Consider the following 22961-nt stretch of genomic DNA (forward strand, 5'->3'; position numbering starts at 1 on the left):
ATAAGAGAGAGTAATTAGACAAATTCTTGCCTCATTTTTCGTGTCTTTAGGTAAGTTATCTTAAAATGCAATTTAAGATTATGGATTAAGTTTTAATTACAAATGAGTCAATGAGAAGCACAATGTCTTCTGATTTTAGCCTAATTTATGTGCCCTTCAGCAGAAAAACATTGTCACAAGGTACATGACATAACAATAATGGAGGTTTATTTTAAAAAGGTTCCAAGATGGAACATTTCAAACAGCAGAGTCAACCCCTGTGTGCCCATTTCCTAGTTCCAATAGTTATCAATTCGTGATTGATCTTGTTTCATCTGTATCCTCCCCCTCCCCAGCTTTATTCCCAAACATCATATCATTTCCTCCATAATTATAATTGTTTTAAGAAGGAATCTGAAAGGATGTTGAAAAGCTCTAGAAGTGATTTGTGAATGGGAAAGAAAAAAAAAACCCTTCACATCGAAGTAAGGAACAACTAAATATAGGATGTGGAGGAAGTGAGCACCAACATATTTTCAAAAGGAAAAGGGTCAACATTTATTCAGAGGGCAGAAAAGAAGAGAGGACTATATAACTAGTGTTGTGAATAACTCAGCCTCTCTACCTCTTGGAAGCCAAATGTGATAGAATGTACCTTTGCATATTAGTCGTCCCCACCTGCTTTGCAGAATCTTCAAAGTCTTTGTGTGTTTTTCATGTAGCCATTGCTTTGTCACTTCTCTGTCCTTTGCATGCAGCTTTTAGCAAGTGCTTTTGCACAAATTAAGTATGACATTTATGTTAAAATTGTTGTTGTCTTTTCATGTAATATTTCTCAAGTTCTTATGTTACTTGCATGAATGTGTGTGGTATGATTAATTTGTGTCCCTGTGATCCTAGCAGGAAGTCCGTTTTCAAATTCATGGTATCTAATTAATCTGGATAAACACTATACATTATCCAGAGATGCCCATTAATTTTTCTGTTTGGCTGTGGTTGCAGCAATTCAAGTAGGAAATAATTGCTTCTGCATGTTTGTCTGCCTGTACTTTCTTAAACTTGGAAATTAAAAAAAGATTGTTCTTAACCCCTGGGCTCCTCCCCAGTTATCTTCTTACTGTGGTGCTTGTGTGTGTGTGTGTGTGTGTGTGTGTGTGTGTGTGTGTGCGTGCATGTGTGTGTGCTTTAATTCTGACCCTGCACCTGTCAAATTTAAAGAGGGCACACAGGGTGCATTGGGCTATCACTTAAGGAAGAGTGGTTGGCTACCGACCACTTGCCACAGTTAGGTGGTTTTTATTATTTTGGGGAATTTACTGCAGCCCAGGGTCTTATTTTCAGGTGTCATGCTGTTGTTCACTCACTAAGTTGTATCCTTCTCTTTGTGATTCCATAGACTGCAGCACACCAGGCTTCCCTGTCCTCCACCATCTCCTGGACTTTGCTCAAACTCATGTCCATTGAGTCAGTAATGCCATCCGCCCATCTCATCCTCTGTCATCCCTTTCTCCTCCTGTCTTCCATCTTTCCCAGCATCAGGGTCTTTTCCAGTGAGTCAGTTCTTCGCATCAAGTGGCCAGAGTATTGGAGCTTCAGCATCAGTCCTTCTAATGACCATTCAGGGTTGATTTCCTTTAGGATTAACTGTTTTGATATCCTTGCTGTCCATGGGATTCTGCAGCACCACAGTTTGAAAGCATCAGGTGTCATAGGCTCTAAAATTTGTCTTCAGCTCAGAGAAAGTCTTATCTCACAGAAATGATTTCACATTATCCAAACTCATGAGACTGTTGTACAATATCATAGCAGCCGTTTAGTCTTTTGAGAGATAAACCCAGCCTCAGTCCAATTGGAAGACACATTCTGACCTTCACCGTGTGTTTTCTCCCTTTATGCCAATCTGCATGGGTTGGCCAGTACAGTTTGACAGTGCTGGTGAGCTATGTGCCTGAATATTTAAAGGGTTTCCAGCTAAGACAGCCTGCTGTGTCCACTGCCCTGCACAGGATGACTGGAATGACGTTACCAGTTGTAACTGTAACACTGGAAGGGCAGTGGCCCAGCACCCTCATCCTGTGCTCTTCCCGTGTGTGTGTGTGTTTTGGTTCACATTACATGGAGAACATCTCTCTTCTTTTTTTTTTTTTCCAGTAACCAACAGTAGGCTTTACATCCACTCTTTTTTTACTATGTATTGAAATATGTATTGACTTACAACATGACATTGGTTTGAGGTATATAACATAGCCATTCACTAGTTTCATAGATCGTGTAGAGTACAAAGCTACTATAAAACATGGAATGCGTCCCTTGTGCTATACGTTACGTTTTGTAACTTATTGACTTTATAACTGGTAATTTGTATCTCTTAATCTCCTTCACCTATTTCACCACTCCTCCCACCTACTTCCCTCTGGCAATCACTGGTTTGTTCTTGTATCTGTGAATCTGTTTCTGTTTTGTGATATTTGTTCAAATGAATGACCTGCTCAAGGTTACAGCAGTTTGATCTGTTTTCCTAACTTCTTTCTCCTCCTACTCCCCTTAATCCTTGATTGAATGCTTTTAATATTTCTTTTATCCAAGGCCTACAGTCTCTGGAGGCTATTTAAAAAAATATTCTTTCTCAGTGGGATAATCCTTATTTTTGAGTCACTTTTGATGTTTGCATATCGTGTGTATCACATTTCACATGCTCCCTAAGCATGAATGCATGTATATGCTTACATATAAATGAAGGTATACAGCATTTGTCTTTATCTGACTTACTTCACTAAGCGTAATGACCTTCACGTACAACCATGTTGTCACAAATAGCAAGATTTCATTCTACCTTATGGCTGAGTAATATTCCACTGTACATATACCACATCTTCTTTATCCATTTATCTGTCATTGGACACTTAGGTTGCTTCAGTATCTTGGCTATTATAAATAATACTGTGAACATCTTTATTCTGATCAGCACATTCTTTCTTTTGTGTGTTGTTAATGTCTGTCAGTCTGCCTTTGGAAAGAATTTTTTTTTTCATATTAGGGTACTTCATTTTCTTCTCTTCCAAGTTTCAGACATATGTTACTCTGGCTCTTGTACCAACAGTTATGCAATTTCAAGTGAAATGATAAAAGCATTGATTGTTTTTCAAATTTATATTGAATCCAACCATTGCTGATTATTTCAGTTATATTGTCATAATCTCCAAAGTCACCTCATTTGCTGGGCTCAAGGTTACAGCAGTTTCATCTGTTTCCTAACTTCTTCCTCCTCCTACTCCCCTTAGTCCTTGATTGAATGCTTTTTATATTTCTTTTCTCCAAGGCCTACAGTCTCTGGAGGCTATTTTTTTTTAAAATACTCTTTCTCAGTGGGGTAATCCTTATTTTTGAGTCACTTTTAATGTTTGCATCTCATGTGTATCACATTTCACATGCTCCCTAATCCTTCTTGGGGTGTTGGACTTCATTTGGCTTATCACCAGTTCCTTCTGATCACATAGTTGGCAGGTGTCACTTCTGTGGCAGTTTCCCTTCTTTCTCTTCACTTTTTCCTTTTTGATACTAATTTATGCTTGGCCTTTCAGCCACTGTGGGCCATTCATTTTCAGAACCCATGCAGTATGAGTGTTCTTGGTAAGACCTTGCTTGCATGTCATTTGGAGCTGTGGAAATATCCAACTGGGATTCAGTTAAAACTCCAGGCATATTTTAGAGATTAAAAACTGTCATGAAAATAATGAGGAGTTTTTTTTTTTTTTTAAGGACATCTTAACCCTCTTCAGAATGCCCTACATAGCCATTCAATTGGAACTTCAGAGATGTTAGTTGTGGGATCACCAGTCTGCGCTGCAGCAGACTTCTTTCATTATTTTGTACAATCTTGTTAGCACTGCCATGGTTCCCTCCCCCATTTCAAGGTAACTAGTGCAATCCAGTTTTTTTTAATCTCAGCCCCTGCAAAACTGTATTTTTTTTCTGAAATTCTACTCTGTGTGTGTGTGCACTACGTGTGTTTTCGTGGAGTTAGCCTTTCCTTTTTCTGTGTGACCATGATGAAATTCAGCTACAATACTTCACATGTATCATCTCATCTAATCATTTTAATAATTGAAGGGATATGTTCTCTTTTCATCCCCATTTTTACAGATGAGGAAAATAAACTTGTTGAGGATCATACTCTCAGGAAGTGGTCACCTTCAACCCTAGCTCCCGCTTCCTTAACCCCTCCTCATTAGGACTTCTCCCTTTGTCATTCATGTCTGTGTGCTGACCCCACATCAGTTCAGCCAAGCCATTCCACACAGATTGGTTGGAGTGCACAAATACTCCTTACTCAGGGGTCAGGATTTGAAGGCACAGATAAATACTGCATCGATTCACATTCAGCCTATTGTGGCTTAGATAGGTTTACAAAGTTTCATTCTCCAGCCAAGAGTCTTGAATTCATTTTTTTTTAAAATCCAGCCATCATCCATTCATTGCCCAAATTAAGCTATTTTTAGCTTAACCCATTTCATTTAACCCATTAACCTTTTACCCATTTCTTACCTTATCCACCCCAAACTTGACCTTTTGTGTGCAAGATCTGACACTTTTCTTCCCAGTCAACCTACAGTCTCCATAGTAATCATCAGGATAATCGTCTCAGGATTGATTCCTAGAAAGGAGAGTTTTCTCCTCTCCTAAGACTGTAAGTCTACTACTATAGTTGTGATCATAACTGTACTGTCAACCCCTCCCATGAGCTGATGTCTCCTGACCCTTGGCCTCCAGAAAATATTATTTTCCATCTTCCATGCTCAAGACACACACCCTGCCCTCCCTTTTAATGAATACTGGCTATTCTGAACCGTTTCTGTCTCAGACATTTACACACCCAAGTGTAAAGTTCAAACATGTCCCAGTTAACTCCAGAAGGGGAGGAAGTAGAAATTCTTTTGCAGCACCTCTCACAGATGTCTGAGGAATCCAAGTCTGAGTGAAGCTTGCTAGGCAGTTCTGCTTTACTGGAGCAATGCCCCGTGGTACTGTTGTAATTAAGGGTTTGTCTGAGTTCAATTAAAAGTTCCTTGTGCACTGTTCTGTGATAAATTGGCAGTTCAACTTTACTCCAGGCAAAAATTTGGCATATGAGCTCCATAGGACCCCAGTGCCCCTCAAAGTGACGTGGTCTGATCAACTGTCATTGTACCATGCTTAATAGAAGCGATAAAAATAAAAAGGAAGCAATAGGACTAGATTCTCAAGCATCTTGTCAAAGAGGTAAGCAATCTCAAGTTAAGTCACCAGTTGAGATATAAGAAGTGACTCTATGGAATAGACATTCTAGGGAAACTATTCTGAAAGGTGATGGGGAAAATTAGGTTGCCAAACCACAACAGATGGTCAGGCAAGCAAATGATCAATTAGAAGAATGCTTCACAATGCAGGAACCTGAGGGGAATAAAATTACCAATGCCAACAGTAAAAGTTCAGCAAGAATAATTTTCTGAGACTCAAGTCAGGGTGATGAAAGTACTTTTTGTTACACACATGCTCTTGTTCATCTTGGCACAACATGTACTCCAAGTTGACATTATGCAAATTTTCTGACTCTACCATGAAACAGCATTTACTTTTCCTATACCAGTATTTGTTGCTTTTCCATATTTTATAATAATCTTTCTTTCAGTTACTGCTCTGAATATCATTTGCTAAGGTGATGAAAGAATATCTATGGTATGCTTGTTTTTAAGTCAGGTTGGACCTGCCTGTTTAATAACCATGAACCATACTACCTTTTTGGCCTTAGCCCTTTTGTCCTCTGTGGTCATTTAGGTCTTTTTTGCCTTGTACCTGGCCTTAGGTTAGAACAGACAGATAGATTCCTTTCATTTTTCAAAACCACAGACATTTAAAAAACTCAGTGGCCAGATCACCACTGACAGATGTATTTTAAGAATTTGGCTATGGTGTCTCCAGGGTTTACTCTGAAAGATGTAACCTCCAGCGTTTAGTTCAGAGTGTGGCACTTTCTGGGGCTGAAGAAAGATTGATGAGTAAAGGAATGAGTGGGTGGAACCATCTTCCAGTCTCAGCATAAATTAAATCCTTTACCAGTTGCACCTAATTAGCTCTTTATGGCATCTTAAAAAAGATGCTGATGCCAGTCCAGGAAAGGCATCAACCAGCTCTGAATCCCTGGGGTCATTGACAGGGCCTCCATGGGGAAACACAGAAGCTGAGGAAGGTCTGGAAGAGCTGGTGAGTTCCCCATGTCTAGGTTTATGCTCTATGGTAGTACCCCCAAGAAGCAACCCAAATCCAAAAACAAACAAAAGGCCACAATAAGTTTTAGCATCAGCATTGTATGACAGTGAAAATGAAAAGATGACTCAGTAACCCAAAAAAAGATTTAAAAAAAGTAAACAACCTGCATAGCTAGTCCCTAAATCAGCCTCATTCACCCTTCAAATATAAAAATTAAATATATAAATTTTTCTGCCTTATAACAGAAAAAAATTTAGTAGGAAACTGCATTGATATTGCCATATGATTTCATGACTGAAGATGTGTTACTTTAAAAGCAGGCCATTTCTTAGTCAGTTTTCCTGGTTGATGATGTTACCATTGCCTCTGTAGGAGCCTGTATTGTCCTGTGATTGTTGCTGATGGTATCAGAAATTTCAGATATAGCAGCCCCTTTATAAGATAAAAACCAGAGCTGCCCCAAGGGCTTTGGAAGAAAAATTGTCTATACTCACCCTCTGCAGCATCATTCATCAACTCACCAACAGATTGACAGACACAAAGACAATATGTGATACAGCCCTTGACCTAGAGGAAAGTCTCATGGGTGAATTATAATGAATCTAAATATTCAAATGCGAGTTTGTGAACTGTCAGCAACCATACACCAATTTAAGACACATTTATTGAATCTCCATTAGGGATTTGGAAGGACACACACACACACACACACACACAAAAACCATTATCTCTACCCTAAAGAAGCAGAAAAATTGGAAGACAATTTTACAAAACCACGAGTTAGCATTGTTTTATGTAAAAGAGACAGACTATGAATTCTGACAGATTGATCCAGGTTCACATTCAGCCCTGCATGCCGCATGTCAGCTGTATCAACTCATGGTCTTCTGTTTTCTTACCTATAAAAGGGGAATAATGATATTACCTACTCTTAGGGTTATTATGAGAATTAATGGGATGATTTGTAACAGAATGAAAATAATTCTTTAGATTATGAAAAACATTTTTAAAAACCACCTTTTGTAATTCCAAAGAAGGCAGTTGCCTTCCAGGGGCCCAGGAGGTGGGAGTAAAGAATGCAAATTGAGAGAGTGACAATGCTATGTGGAAAAGAAGCCAGAGCTGGAGAGTGACTCTGTGTATGTGGGAAGCGGTGGGAGGGAGGGAAAAGGAGGTAATCCCACAAGCAGAAAAACACTGGTGCTGTGGAACTGGAGAGTCTGGAGGAGAAGGTGTGTAGAGAGAGATGAGGCAGCTAGCAATTGAAGAAGTAAGCTAGAGTGTTTTCATGGTAATTTTAAGCTGATTTTTGCCTTGTTTAAATGTTTCCTCCTTTTCTCAACAGAATTTTCAGTAAAACCTGTATATTTATTAATGCTTTTTTTAAAATTTTATTTTATTTAACTTTACAATATTGTATTGGTTTTGCCATATATCAAAATGAATCTGCCACAGGTATACATGTATTCCCCATCCTGAACCCTCCTCCCTCCTCCCTCCCCATACCATCCCTCTGGGTCGTCCCAGTGCACCAGCCCCAAGCATCCAGTATCGTGCATCGAACCTGGACTGGCAACTCGTTTCATATATGATATTATACATGTTTCAATGCCATTCTCCCAAATCATCCCACCCTCTCCCTCTCCTACAGAGTCCAAAAGACTGTTCTGTACATCAGTGTCTCTTCTGCTGTCTCGTACACAGGGTTATTGGATTTGGTTTTGGGAGATGGACTCAGGTGTTGAATTCTGTTTTGAAGTGTCTTGATAAGAATCAAGGCTGCTACAGGATTCCATTCTTGTCTGGGTCCCATAGATATGAAAATAATTAAAACTATTTGTAACTTACTGATAATACTTCTTTAGGGAAAAGAGTATGTGCTAGAGCAAATTAAAAAGGACATTTTGGAAAGAGTGGGAGTTGTCTTAAAATGTGAGAGAGACTTAAAGAAAAGGAGGAGAGAATGTATTTCAGGTAGAGAGGACAGTGTGGGCCAAGACATGGAGGCAGAAGGCTACCTAATGCTCACAGGGGATTCTGAAGAGAACTTTTTTGGTTCTTACGGAGGATGATTATTATTAAGAAAGACTTATTAAGAAAGACTGAAAATATTTCCGGATATCTTAGAATCACATTGAAAAGAGCTTTGAAAACCAGTTAAGGGTTTGTACCTGAAGGAGAAAGTAGTCAGGACCTGGAACCCAGTTTTGAGAAGGAAAGTTGAATAGTGGAGATTTTCTCTAAAGAATTAATTCTTTATGTTATGAAAATGTTGTGATAGTCAAACAGTTCTGCAAAGATGAGAAACTAAGGATGAAAAAAACAAATTGGAATCTGCTGCCTGGAGATTTTAGTACAAGAAGACAAGGGATATTGAAACATTTTGAAGGAAAGATAGCACAGATTGGAAAAGTGTATGGTAGATTAAACCATAAAAAGTGATGACAGTTTTGAGATGGAAACCCGGAACAATGATGTCATTATAAAGAGGACTTGACCAGAGGAATCTAAGTGGGCAAGGGTGGCACTGAGGATTTGAAATTTCAGCAGGGTCAGTGTCCTTAAGTCACTGAAAATAACTGGGGCAAAGATGAGGTGTTAGGGTGGGTGATGCAGTGAAGCCATTGTTTGCATCAGTTCAGTCAGTTCAGTTGCTCAGTTGTGTCCAACTCCTCGTGACCCCATGGACCACAGCACACCAGGCCTCCCTATCCATCACCAACTCCCAGAGTCTACTCAAACTCTTCTCCATTGAGTCGGTGATGCCATCCAACCATTTCATCCTCTGTCGTCCCCTTCTCCTCCTGCCCTCAATCTTTCCCAGCATCAGGGTCTTTTCCAATGAGTCAGCTCTTCGCATCAGGTGTCCAAAGTATTGGAGTTTCAGCTTCAACATCAGTCCTTCCAGTGAATAATCAGGACTGATCTCCTTTAGGGTGGACTGGTTGGATCTCCTTGCAGTCCAAGGGACTCTCAAGAGTCTTCCCCAACACCACAGTTCAAAAGCACCCATTCTTCAGCGCTCAGCTTTCTTTGTAGTCCAACTCTCACATCCATACATGACTACTGGAAAAACCATAGCCTTGACAAGATGGACCTTTGTTGGTAAAGTAATGTCTCTGCTTTTTAATATGCTGTCTAGGTTGGTCATAACTTTTCTTCCAAGGAGCAAGCGTCTTTTAAATTTCATAGCTGCAATCACCATCTGCAGTGATTTGGGAGCCTCCAAAAATAAAGTCAGCCACTTTTTCCACTGTTTCCCCATCTATTTGCCATGAAGCAATGGGACCGGATGCCATGATCTTAGTTTTTTGAATGTTCAGCTTTAAGTCAGCTTTTTCACTCTCCTCTTTCATCTTCATCAAGAGGCTCTTTAGTTCTTCTTCACTTTCTGCCATAAGGGTGGTGCCATATGCATATCTGAGGTTATTGATATTTCTCCCAGCAATCTTGATTCCAGCTTGTGCTTCATCCAGCCCAGTGTTTCTCATGATGTACTCTGCATATAAGTTAAATAAGCAGGGTGACAAGTTAAATAAGCCTTGACGTACTCCTTTCCCAATGTGGAACCAGTCTGTTGTTCCATGTCCAGTTCTAACTGTTGCTTCGTGACCTGCATACAGATTTCTCAGGAGGCTGGTTAGGTGGTCTGGTATTCCCATCTCTTTCAGAATTTTCCACAGTTTATTATAATTTAACCCCCTGAAGTTTTATTTGAGGGATTAAGTATAGACAGAAAAATAATAATTACCAGGATGAGTTGGGACACAGAAGGTTATCTAAATCAAGAGGGAAAAAAATTCCAAGGGACTTCTGCATGCTTCCCCATATCAGTAAATGTCACCATCATTCGCAGCTGCTCAGGCCAAAACTTGAATTTCTCTCCATCTTTCACAGCCTGTACTCAACCCATCTACCAATCTTACTGACTCAACCTTCAAATATATACTCTGTTCTGTCACCTCCATAGCTACCCACCTGGCCAATTCACTGATGTCTCTCACCAAGACCACAATAATAGCTCTATAAATGATTCCACTGCTTATTTTTGACTCCACAGTGTGAAAATCTGAGTATCTCATCCAAACAATGTCAGATAATGCTTTTCTCCTACTTACTGATAGAACCTTCTGCTGGCTTCCTTTTTAGAAAAACTTATTGAAGTATAGTTGATTTAGAATGTGTGTTAATTTCTTCTGTACGGCAGAGTGACTCAGTTACACATACACACATACATATATTCTTTGTCATATTCTTTTCCATTGTGGTTTGTCACAGGATATTGAATGTAGTTCCCTCTGCTGTACGGTAGGACCTTGTTGTTTATCCATCCTATATATCGTAGTTTGGAGAAGGCGGTGGCACCCCAATCCAGTGCTCTTGCCTGGAAAATCCCATGGATGGAGGAGCCTGGTAGGCTACAGTCCATGGGGTCGCGAAGAGTCGGACACGATTGAGCGACTTCCCTTTCACTTTTCACTTTCATGCATTGGAGAAGGAATCGGCAACCCACTCCAGTGTTCTTGCCTGGAGAATCCCAGGGACGGGGGAGCCTGGTGGGCTGCCATCTCTGGGGTCGCACAGAGTCGGACATGACTGAAGCGACTTAGCAGCATATCATAGCAGCAGCAGCATATCATAGTTTGCCTCTGCTAATTCCCAACTCTCAGTCCTTCCTGCCCCGGCTCCCCTGCCCCTTAACCCACAAGTCTGTTCTCTATGTCTGTGAGTCTGTTGTTCCATACATATGTTCATTTGTGTGGTTATTTTAGATTGCACATGGAAGTGATGTCATATGTGTACTTGCTTTCTCTTTCTAACTTACTTCACTTAGTATGATAATCTCTAGGTCCATCCACATTGCTGCAAATGGCATTATTTCACTCTTTTTTAAGGATGAATACTGTTCCACCACACCTTCTTAATCCACTCATCTCTCAGTGGACATTTAGGTTGTCTCTATGTCTTGGCTACTGTGAATAGTGCTGCATGAACATAGGGGTTCATGTATCTTTTTAAATTTGAGTTGTGTCTGGATACGTGCCCAGGAGTGGCATTGCTGGATCATATGGCAACTCTATTTTTAGTTTTTAAAGGAGCCTCCATAGTGGCTACACCGGTTTACATTCCCACCAACAGTATGGGAGGTGAACCCTCTGATGGCTTCTGCTCACATTTAGAATGAAATGAAGTGCCCTCCAAGGCCCTGTGTGACCTGGCCTCACCTCCTTTCTGTCCTCACTGCCTACTACTCATTCCTTCCCTCACTTCACTCTAGGCACCCTCATCTTCCTTGGCCTCCAGCTCCCTAAGTTTATTTTTCCTTCACAGCCTTTTCCCTTGTTCATAATGCCTGGACTCCACGACTCCCCATCCTCAGCGACACACATGGATTTTCTTGACTTGCTTTTAACTCACTTTCTTTCTATGAACATATGGAGTATCAGTTACTGACCTAGATATTGGCGATACAGCAGGTAAAAATTAGGCACCACTCCCTGTCTTCATGGCCTTTCCATTCTAGTGGGGGGATCTGACAACAGATAAGATAAATAAGTAAACTGTGTTTCATGGTGGACAGTGGTAAGTGCTAAGGTGAGAAATACAGCAGAGGAAGGGGCAGGAAGTGTCATTGTTGGATGGTGAGAGTGAGAGCAGTTTGATATAGAGGGGGCAAGCAAGGCCAAGCTGAAGGAGGGTGTTTGAGAAGAGACTAGAAAAAAGTTGGGGGAATAAACAAATCCACAGCAAGTCCAAGACCTGGAAAAGGCGAGTGTGGAAGAGAACAGTGAGCCCAGAGAGGAGCCGTGTAACTTGATTCATTCTTCTCTTACCTGCGTTATTTTTTTCACAGAACTTGCAGAGTTATATACCTGTCATTTTACTTATTTAGTATCTCTCTGCCTCACTAGAAAATAAGCTCCATAAAGGAAGGACTTTGTTGTCTTCATCATAGCAGTGTCTGACCCATACAGGGAACTCAATTTTATTGAATACATTAATGAACCAAAGGGAAGTACCTAGAACATAGCATTAACTCTGGGAGAGTAAAAACAGGAAGGGTCTTGGAACTTGGCAGGAGGGCACAAACTAGCCTGGTAGCCTTCATGGGTCCTTGATAAAATGTTTGGGATGGGTGTGGAGGGGCAAAGAGACAGAGAAAAACCAAAGTGATAACAGTTAAGGCTTCCTTAAAGACAATTGAGTGAGAAGATTGTTACACAGTTGACTACGGTGTGTTCTTTCTCCTCTCCAACTTTTTTATGATTTATTTATCCTCTTAAATACATACTTCACAAAACTGAGCATATGGTATTATACTGATCCTTTGCATCCCTTGGAGAACTGACAAATCCCACTCTACTCATTGTTAACATAATTTTAATTAAGGTATCTAAAACCTCTCGTTAAGACTTAACTGTAATCTCATTTACTGTGTGGGAAGTGTTATCTATTTCATGACTAGAGGTAAAATCTTAGGAAAGCGATATCCCCAGACTGCAGAGTATGAGACACAGTTAAGCCTAAGAGACTGGAGAATATTCCTATAATGAAATGATGTATGTGAAAGAGCTCTGCAAGTATCAGAGTATACAAATAGTGTCATTGAAAAAACAACTACGTGTTTCCTTGTCTCGGCTTGAAAAAATCCAGACCTTCAAAACTACAAGTACATTGTAAACAAACAAAAAACAGTTTCCTCTGAACTCAGATATTTACACAGTGTCATTCAAAAAGAAATACTGTAGACTGTGAATTATTTATCCAAAATATTTTAAACATTCCTATGCCAAAGAATAAAGGAAATATAAGAAAGGAAAAGAAAAGAAGTCTCTCCTGCAATAGAGATGGTAATGCTTTGTTTAAGTAACATCTAGAGGGGTGAGTGGACATAGCTGATCTTCATGGAAACAGCCCTACACATAGCAAGCTCAAAGCAGAGAGCTAAATAATAAAATGCAAAAGTAATTTCAGGAGACTGAGTTAATAATACCACCCCCAAGAGTTCTTGCTGAGAGTCCTGCCATTTTTGTTAAGCTTGGATTCTTTTATCTTGTCTGATTTCCATCATAAGGAGAGGTTACCAAAGAAAATGAACACATCTGAGCAGGATCATCATAGATTATTATAAAGTGGTTATTGCTAAAGGCGTTAAGTAGTTCATTCCTCTCCTGAGCTTCCCTTGTGATTGCTGTTAACTGTGATGGGAAATAGTGTGTGCTAAGCTTAAGTGAAAGTGTGAGTCACTCAGTCCTGTCCAACTCTTTGCAACCCCATGGACTGTAGCCTGCCAGGCTCCTCTGTCCATGGAATTCTCCAGGCAAGAATACTGGAGTGGGTACCCATGCCCTCCTCCAGGGGATCTTCCTGACTGAAGATGGAACCCAGGTCTCCCACATTGTGGGTAAATTCTTTACCATCTGAGCCACCAGGTAAGCCCATGCTGCTTATAAACTAGTCAAAAAAGATTCAATTCAAAGGAGAGACACTTAAAGTATGTAGATCTTCCTTACACGTCAACACATCAGAAGATAACTTTAAATTTTCTGTTACATCAGAAATAAATAAGATACCCATTTTAAAGTCATTTTGCAAGATGAACTTTTGAAAGTATATGCATTTTATTTACTTCCTGGCACATGAATTTATTCACAGTGTAAGAATAAAAACATTTTGAAATAGACCAAAGTAGCTTAAAATCAGTTTTATTTATTTCCCCTACCTGCAAGGCTTGCTTTCTCTTGATTTGGGTGGAATAGAAAATGACGGTGATGGACAGCCTCACTGCTGTTTCGTTGCTAGGTTACATGTGTGCCCATTTAACCTGCTTCGACAGAGCGCTGTCTCCCGAACACCATGTAAAATACGTGCCTTTGTTTCCCGGGAGAGGAGAGAAGGAGGGTTGATAGCCTCTCTGTTCCACATTGGTTTAGCAGTTTAGAGGGGACAGGAAAGGTGAAGGATACACACACAAAGGGTGAGCTCCAGAGAACTGACGGCTCCATGCCACACACAGGTGATGTAGTCAGAAGTCTCATGCATCTCAGCAAGTGTTCAGAGGTTTTCAGATCAAGGAGCAGACAGAGCTTTTGCTTTGCCCCCTGTCTTCTCCATATTCCTTTTTTACTGTCTTTACCCCACCTTCTCACACACTTGAAAATACATGAAAGGAGCTTCTGGGTCTATTTTCCTGAGTGGTATAGATAAACTCAGGATTCCCTGGTGGCTCAGATGGTAAAGAATCTGCCTGCAATGCAGGAGACCAGGGTTCAATCCCTGGGTCAGGAAGATACCCTGGAGAAGGAAATGGCTACCCACTCCAGTGTTCTTGCCTGGAGAATTCCATGGACAGAGGAGCCTAGTAGGCTACAGTCCAGGGGGTAGCAAAGAGTTGGACACGACTGAACAACTCACACGTATAAATAAATCTCTCTCTCTCTACTCCTCCCACCACCCGCCTCTGATCTAAAGTGTATTCCCAAAATATAAATTTATTTTGATTGAGCCTTGAAAAATAGGCTCACAGAATTCGCAAAGTTATGGGATACCTGGCTTCTGATTGTCATATTCTACCCCCCAAATTCTCCCAACTCCACTTAGCCCCCATCCCCACCACCACACACACACACACACCCCTCCCCTCACTCTCAGTGCCGCCAACCCTCCTGTCTCCTGCATTCAACACATTAAGGCTCTGCATCCCACTTTAAGCAGACTTCCTCTTTTGTCAGAAGACCAGGTGTCCCTTCTCTCACCTTCCCAGGCGTGCTCCCCAGTCTCGGCCGCATGTTCTTCCCCATCACACTCTTGGGCCCGAGGCCTGAGCCTCCCCAGACTTCTCATTGCACTGATGTCGAGTTCATTCTCTGGGTCTACTCTGTAGCAACTAGAGCTGGGACTGCCCTTCCCAAACAACAGAGGCTCCATGGTTGCTCCTGGTGATCAAATACTTGGCCCATGTGTTACAGTCAACATGACATCCACCTAAGATTTGGATTTAAAAAAAAATCTATCGCAGTATTGGTAGGAATGTAAATATTCCTTTGAAGAAATGATAGATGTAAATATGACATTTATAATGCAACCATACTTGAGCTGCGTGCCAGTATAATTTCTGACAACATGTATGTTTGTGTCCCTGCATAACATGTCCCTAAAGTATACTTTATGGTCTCTGATATGGGCATTGATGTTCAAGGTCATTTTTTCACCTTACGATATACCCTTTGTTTTGGTGCAGCTTTAAATAAAGAGCTTGTTTTTCAGATTTTAGATGAAAGTGACACTGATGTTCCATTGAAACAAGAAAAAAAGGAAGTTTCTCTTATGAAAAAAGGTAAAAAAAAGAATTCAGTTTACGTATATTAGTTGTAATGTCTTGAGTTGTTTTCAGTTTGACTTATGTGACATATCTTACGGTAGCAGTTTGGATTTTGAAAAGTTAAATCTGTTGTTCCTGCAGTGGGAGGAGAGGTGATAGAGACTGAGCTGCCAGCCTCACACGTTTTGAAGGGGCACTCCCTGCCTGAGAATAATGCCCCCTGCATGACCTCACTGCCTAGAATTCCCAAGAGTGCACAGATGTCACCCTCCTCCTTGAATTTTATTTAGAAATCTGCTGAGGATTGATATCAGGTCTGTCATTTTCAGAAACTATTTTTGAAAATGATGATGACCTTCCTCTGTTTTCAGTCATTTAGTTCTTTCCCTATTTTGCATGACTCCTCTGAGATCACTAAGAGTAGTTCAACAAGCACATTTATTATCCATGGGGTGTAATTTGTCTCAGATGAGAGATTTGACCTTTTTTTAAACATAAAGTTCCCATGTTATAGTTTTCAATCTAAAGACAATTTCCCAGGACAGAGAGCTGGAAACAAACTAGACTCAGAAAATTTTATTTTCTTTAGTGTTCATTCGTTATTATTACCAGAATTCATTATGTTCATATTATTATACCATTGTCTCCTTTATTGTAATATTATGCTATTGGCCTAAACAGCAGAACCACTGTTTTTTCATTGTCATCTTCTTAATCTGAAATAAGTTTTAAAGGCTTTCTTAGTCTCCTAAATAGGTCTCTGTTCATTTTGACTCAGTCACTCCCAGTCATTTTTGTATTGATCCATGCCATCATTTCGTGTTCACTCTTAGATGTAAGCACTCCTTTCCTTTATACTCTGTTGCTTAGGTAACCTAATCAGTCATTCATTCACATCTTTATATTTGAACCCATTAGTGCAGGCCATAAGAAATCACACTTTTTCTTTTTCATCATAATTGGGATAATTTGCCATTACACAATCAAGATTTCTATTGTAAGAATCTCTTAATTTTAAAGCCAGTCTTTTATAGAAGTTTCAAGCTATTAACATGCCTTCAAGTATGTGCCAGTTGGATTTCCAAATTGTAATAGAAAAATTGTTAGTATAATTTTGATCCTAAAATTAACATTTAATTTCAAATACTCATCCTGGATTTGGAAGGAACAAATTGTGAAATATTTTCAAATGACTGTAATTATGAATTAGTTGGCTATTAGGTTAAGAAATTTCACTTTGTATGCAGATCATGAGTAAAACCAACAGTGCCTGCAGTGTGCTTGGAAAACCTCTCTGTCTATTCTCTTCTATGTCTCCTTAGAGTAGTCGGGCAGGTCCTAACCATCTAAAACATTTCTTGTTGCTTTCCTGTTCCACTTGGCCTTCAATGGCCTTGGACTTTGTAGCAAGGGTTTACTTGGTGGAACAATATCACAGTTATCACAAAGGATTCTAGAGTTAGATGGAAGAAGAACACTTTGACTTATTTCTTAGACTCTCCCCAAGATCCTCTTGAAACCAGTCCAAGGGGATCAAAGCATTTCTGCTTTTCTATGGACTGTTAACAAAGCACTCACCTCTCTGAACCTCTTGATTCTGAGGTTCCCTGAGTGAGAAGACGAACTCAATGATTGTAGGTCTCTTACTGCATTAAAATCCAACTCTCTTCTAGGGGCACATTTCTGATTGGGGTCTTTCAGGATGTCTTTGAACCTGAACCCAAAGGAAGAGAGTAAGACACTAGGGAAAGACAAGTCCTTGTCTGGGTGCAGAGGCTGCTGAGAGAAGGGACACTAAACAGGTCCAGTGAGTCATCCTGTGCACACCAATAACAGAAAATAAGCATCATTAGAAAGAAATTACAAAAAAACAAGCTACAGAGGCTCTCAGATTCTTGTACACTGTGTACACTTTATTAAGAGGTTATTGTAAATTGTCTTGAAAAGATATTGGTGCAGTTTTACAAGAGTGTTTGAATACAAAGCCAAATTACATGCAAGTTGTTAATGAGCTGCTAACACTTCCTTTAGTTCACTCTTACGTGTGATTGCCAAAATGTGGTTATCTTCATTTTTGTCTATGTTCTTTAGAAGAAAAACAGGAGCTGTGCAGTGATACTCCAGAAATAAACAGAAATTCTTCATCACCTAACTGGGAAAGGTGAGTGTACTGCAATTATACAAAATTCCAAGGGAGTACAATTATACTGTTGAAAAGTAATTACCAGTGTTTAAATACAAGGAGAAAGAAAATAATAGCAACAAGCAAAGGCAATTAAAAGTGGAACAGAATTTTAAAGGAGATAGGAAAGAATAGAATACCCTAGATTTCTTACTCTTTTCCCAAACCTTTTATTTTCTTTTGTGAGGATTCAGGAATGGAATAGGCTTAACTTCCTACTCGTAGCAAGCAACTAATTCAAATTATTCTAATACAGTCAAAGAATGAAAATGTCATGTATATGTAAGGTATGACTATGAAATTATGACCTAGTTTTTTTTGTATGGCTTATAATCTTATTTCCATACATATATGTAAGTGTAATAATCATTGTATGCTAGGATATTCTTGACATGAGCCTTTTGTCACATTTAAATGTAATCAGCTAAATATTTTGGCTATCCAATAGAGGGAAAAAATGTTTTCAAGGAAGCAAATTCTTACCTCACTCTGCTCCGAATGTGTCTGTATGTGTGTATGTGTATGTGTATACACATGTTGTATATGTGTGTTTGTGTATTATTTCATGTATTACTTTTAGGTTTTTATGAACTTTTGATTTTCTTCAAATAATCTTTGAATCATAACTACACAGTTCATGTTAGAACTATGATCCAATTAAGAAAATCTTAATGGAAGAATCATCAAATTCATTTAGTAGTGGTAGTAATAATAAAGATGATTATAATGACAATGATAACTAGGTACCGTCTACTGAGGACTTAATAACAGAGGCATAAATTCTGTGTATATCTTGTATAATCTTTGGCACAGCTCTGTGAAGTAGGCTCTGTTATTATGTGGCAGGAGAAGAAACAAAGGTTCAGGGAGGAATGTGTGTCTTCTGGTGTAGTGCATTTTACCCTCCATGCCAACAGCAGCCTGAGTTTCCAGCATCCCCAAAATGGTAAAAAAAAAAAAAAAAAACAACAACTTTAAGGACTTCTCTAATAAAATTTCAGCATAAAGGAGGTTATAATTAATAAGTGCCAGACACTGTGTGAATGTTCTTTAATGGACAATTAAGCATTAGTTATAATGTTCTTAATCTTAAATAAAGTATCAGCTGAAGTTAGACAGTATAATTAATGCCAAAGAACTGTTGACAGTAGAAGCACTTTCCATTTGCTATAAGCTATTATCCAGTTTTTTTAAAAGACCCAGATAGTGTGAATACAGGAAACTCTCCAGAGCTGTGGTCTTAATTCATGGATGTTAGCACGAAAGGATTACAAAAATCTCCTTTTCACTTGCTGGACAAGACTCTGCATCATCTGGCCCCAACCTGCCTACCCGGGTTTGCCTCCCATATTGTGTATCCCCTAGCCCTCTTAAGCATTTTTATTCTCATAACACTGAAACCCGTAGGCCTCATTAACACACTATGTGCTACTTCATGAATCATCATTGTTAGTTAACCTCCATGCTGCAGCCAGTTATCCTTTTAAAACATGTGTCAATCAGATTACCTCCCTCCATGTAAGAAACCCTCAAGTGGGAGCACCTGCTCTGCTTAAAATAAGCCCCAGCCCCCACGCCATAGCCAGTACCTCTCGGGTCTGCTCTCTGCATCTTCCTGTGTGCCCCACGCCTGCAGCCCTGGCCTTCTCAAGTATCTCGCAAAGACCCTACTTTGTTTCTACCCTAGTATCATTACCCTTCACCTGAAACACTCTTCCTCCATCAGGTCTTGACTAAATACTTCTTTCAACTGACTTTGCCTTATTTCTGGACCTACCTTTAGTACCTACCCTCCCACAAGCTGGTGGCTCAGACTGTAAAGAATCTGCCTGCAATGCAGGAGACCCGGGTTTGATCCCTGGATCAGGAAGATCCCCTGGAGAAGGAAATGGCAACCCACTCCAGTATTCTTGCCTGGAGAATTCTATGGACAGAGGAGCCTGGCAGGCTGAAGTCCATGGGGCTGCACAGAGTCTGACATGACTGAAGCAACTAACATTTTCACTCTCCCACAGGCTAAAGTAGAACTTGGGTTTAAAAACTTCTTTCAACAAATAAGAGGCAAGTGGTAGATGACTGCTGTTGTTAAAAATAAATTACTGCCAATTCTGTTTAATTGTGGTTGCCCAAAAACCTTGAAACAAGATTTTTTAGGAATAAACAGTATTCATATAATTGAGAATTGCTTTTATATAGCTGTGTAAATGACAGTTTTCAGCATTACATTTATGTCCATGCATTGATTTGTTGTATATTAACACCTCATTTGTTGTGTATGGTTTCCACTTGGAAATTCTAAACCTCAGCTTGTTTTTGCCCAGTATGCCAGTGGAAGATTTAAATCCAAGTTCTGGATATAAAGCCAGAGTTTCTGTGAGTGGTGATTGTAAAGTTGCTTCTTCACTGACAGAATCTTCTCAAAGCACGTCTGTCAAGGAAACAGTAAGAAAACTGACATCTAATTTAAGGTAAAGATATTTACCTGTGTTGTTGAATTTTCTAAGCAGTGACAACTCCTGATTTTCTTTCTCTATTGAGTGGTAATATTATTGAGAAAATTCAATAGAATGACTTTATGACTTGTCTCCTAACTGCACTGATTTAGATATAGTGTGGGTTACATGTCTTTTGAGATCAAATTATTGTCACTAACTGTCCTATTGTTACATGGTACAGCAATATAGTGGATGTTAGTTTTCTCTCCAATGTAATAAAAAATCAGAATTTGTAAGGATAGAAGATAGGACAGAAAGGGCTATTAAAAACAAAGGAATGAGGGACATTTATCATGAAGGGGAAAAAGAAAATTCTTACTGAATTTCTCCTTCCTTCTTCCTTCCCCTCTCCCTCCTTCCCTCCTTCTCTCCCTCCCTCCCTTGTTTCCCTTCTTCTTCTTTTTTTATTCTGCCTCACTAAGACCCTCATGGGAAATAGATAGGGAAACAGTGGAGACAGTGTCAGACTTTATTTTGGGGGGCTCCAAAATCACTGCAGATGGTTATTGCAGTTATGAAATTAAAAGACGCTTACTCCTTGGAAGGAAAGTTATGACCAACCTAGATAGCATATTCAAAAGCAGAGACATTACTTTGCCAACAAAGGTCCATCTAGTCAAGGCTATGGTTTTTCCTGTGGTCATGTATGGACATGAGAGTTGGACTGTGAAGAAAGCTGAGCACTGAAGAATTGACGCTTTTGAACTGTGGTGTTGGAGAAGACTCTTGAGAGTCCCTTGGACTGCAAGGAGATCCAACCAGTCCATTCTAAAGGAGATCAGCCCTGGGTGTTCTTAGGAAGGAATGATGCTAAAGCTGAAACTCCAGTACTTTGGCTACCTCATTGGAAAAGACTCTGATGCTGGGAGGGCTGGGGGCAGAAGGAAAAGGGGATGACAGAGGATGAGATGGCTGGATGGCATCACTGACTTGATAGACATGAATCTGAGTGAACTCCGGGAGATGGTGATGGACATGGAGGCCTGGTGTGCTGCGATTCATGGGGTCGCAAAGAGTCGGACACAACTGAACTGAAGACCCTAATGACATTATAGCCTTCTAAGAAGTCTTTTTTGTAGCTTTAGATACTGAACTTATTGAAAGAAATTAAGTTTTACTTTTTGCTTCAGTGTAGAATCTTATTATTCGTGGGCATGGTTAATGAGGGATTTAAATGTCTGGATCTCAGTTCTCAAAGGATGGAGTTGTTGTTCAGTCACTGTGTTGTGTCCAACTCTTTGAGACCCTATGGACTGTAGCCTACCAGACTTCTCTGTCTGTGGGATTCTCCAGGCAAGAATACTGAAATGAGTTGCCATGGCCGCCTCCTGGAGTTTGTTCAGATTCATGCCCATTGAGCTGGTAATGCCATCCAATCATCTCACCCTCTGTTGCCCCCTTCTCCTCCTGCCCTCAGTCTTTCTAAGCATCAGGGTCTTTTCCAATCAGTCAGCACTTCACATCCAGTAGCCAAAAATTGGAACTTCAGCTTAAGCATCAGTCCTTCCAATGAATATTCAGGGTTGATCTCCTTTAGCATTGACTGGTTTGATGTCCATGCTATCCAAAGGACTCTCAGGAGTCGTCTCCAGCACTACACCGTGAAAGCATCAATTTTTTGATGCTCAGCCTTCTTTATGGCCCAAGTCTCACATCTGTACTACTGGCAAGGATGGAGACATGAGCGTAAAGTTCAAAGTTCAGAGATTTTCCAAGTAGGGACCAAAGATAAGGGGCTTCACAATCAAGCCAAAGAAGTTACTATACAGAAGAATGCCCTCAGATAGGTGTCATATGAGAGGGTGGGGGTCAGGAGCAGAACCACCACTAAGTTAGTACAGCCAATTGGTTTGGTTGGGCTTCACAGACTGTGAGCAGCCTGGATAAGGTAAGAGATTTTTAGCAGAAGGAAACCTATACTGTGCTCTAGCTGGAATAGTATTTTCCCTTAGGACACTTTGACTTTCTTATCACAGACTGACACAGTCTTCCTGAAGAAGAGAGTTGGCAAAGAATGCAAACAGGTAGGAAGAGAAAGGTGAGGTAGGACATATATATAGGGAGCCAGGGCCCCTACTCAGGCCCAGGACAGGGTCTAGGGTCCTGTATGTGAAAGTAGACTGCAAACCACTGGAAGACATGGATGCCATTCTGTAGTTGCCCTGGGCTTTAGGGAAGTCTCTGTGGCAGCATCCAGGGCCATGGGGCTATACTACATGAGCATTAAGGCCCACCTGCTGTCCTTCAGGAACATATATCTAATGCCTATCCTGCCCCAGGTGAAAGAGGGAAGCTCTTGTTATTTGTAGGTGGATCCACTTTGGACTTTCTATCAGGACACATTTTCACTAATGACAGTAGGAACCCAGTGACAAGGTGTTGACCAAGGAATGAAGTCAGAGTGCTGCATCCCCGAACACTAAGTCATGACCACCAACTCTGCATGTTGCCTGGGTTGGCAAGCTTGTACTAGCATGGGAATAGAACAGAAGGAAACCACACCTCAGGACAGTACCAGTATCACCCAATGATATGGTGGATGTCAGTGTCATATTGCCATGGCCTACAGTATAGTCCCTAAAGAATGGGATTCTCCAACCATTTTCTTGCCTTCTGTCAGTACTTGATCAGAAGTTTTATGTAAGACCTTCATCTTTGATGTTGGGTAGCCATAAATTTGAATCCTGGATTCTTACTAGTTATAAGATTCAGGCATGTCAATTGGTCCCTAAGACAT

General features: G+C 40.2%; 1 protein-coding gene across 1 annotated transcript in view; it reads left to right on the top strand.

Moving 5' to 3' along the window:
• Window positions 1-22961, top strand: part of MORC1 (MORC family CW-type zinc finger 1) — a 167544-nt gene that overhangs the window by 125128 nt on the left and 19455 nt on the right. Inside the window, 3 exon segments of the mRNA XM_086415626.1 lie at window positions 15493-15562; window positions 17642-17708; window positions 20051-20197. Of these exon segments, the coding sequence (XP_086271752.1) occupies window positions 15493-15562; window positions 17642-17708; window positions 20051-20197 (284 nt within the window).

The sequence above is a fragment of the Bos grunniens genome, chromosome 1 (assembly GCF_055505025.1).
Source record: "Bos grunniens cultivar Pamir isolate PY7600 chromosome 1, Bosgru_T2T1.0, whole genome shotgun sequence".
In the NCBI taxonomy this organism is placed as follows: domain Eukaryota; kingdom Metazoa; phylum Chordata; class Mammalia; order Artiodactyla; family Bovidae; genus Bos; species Bos grunniens.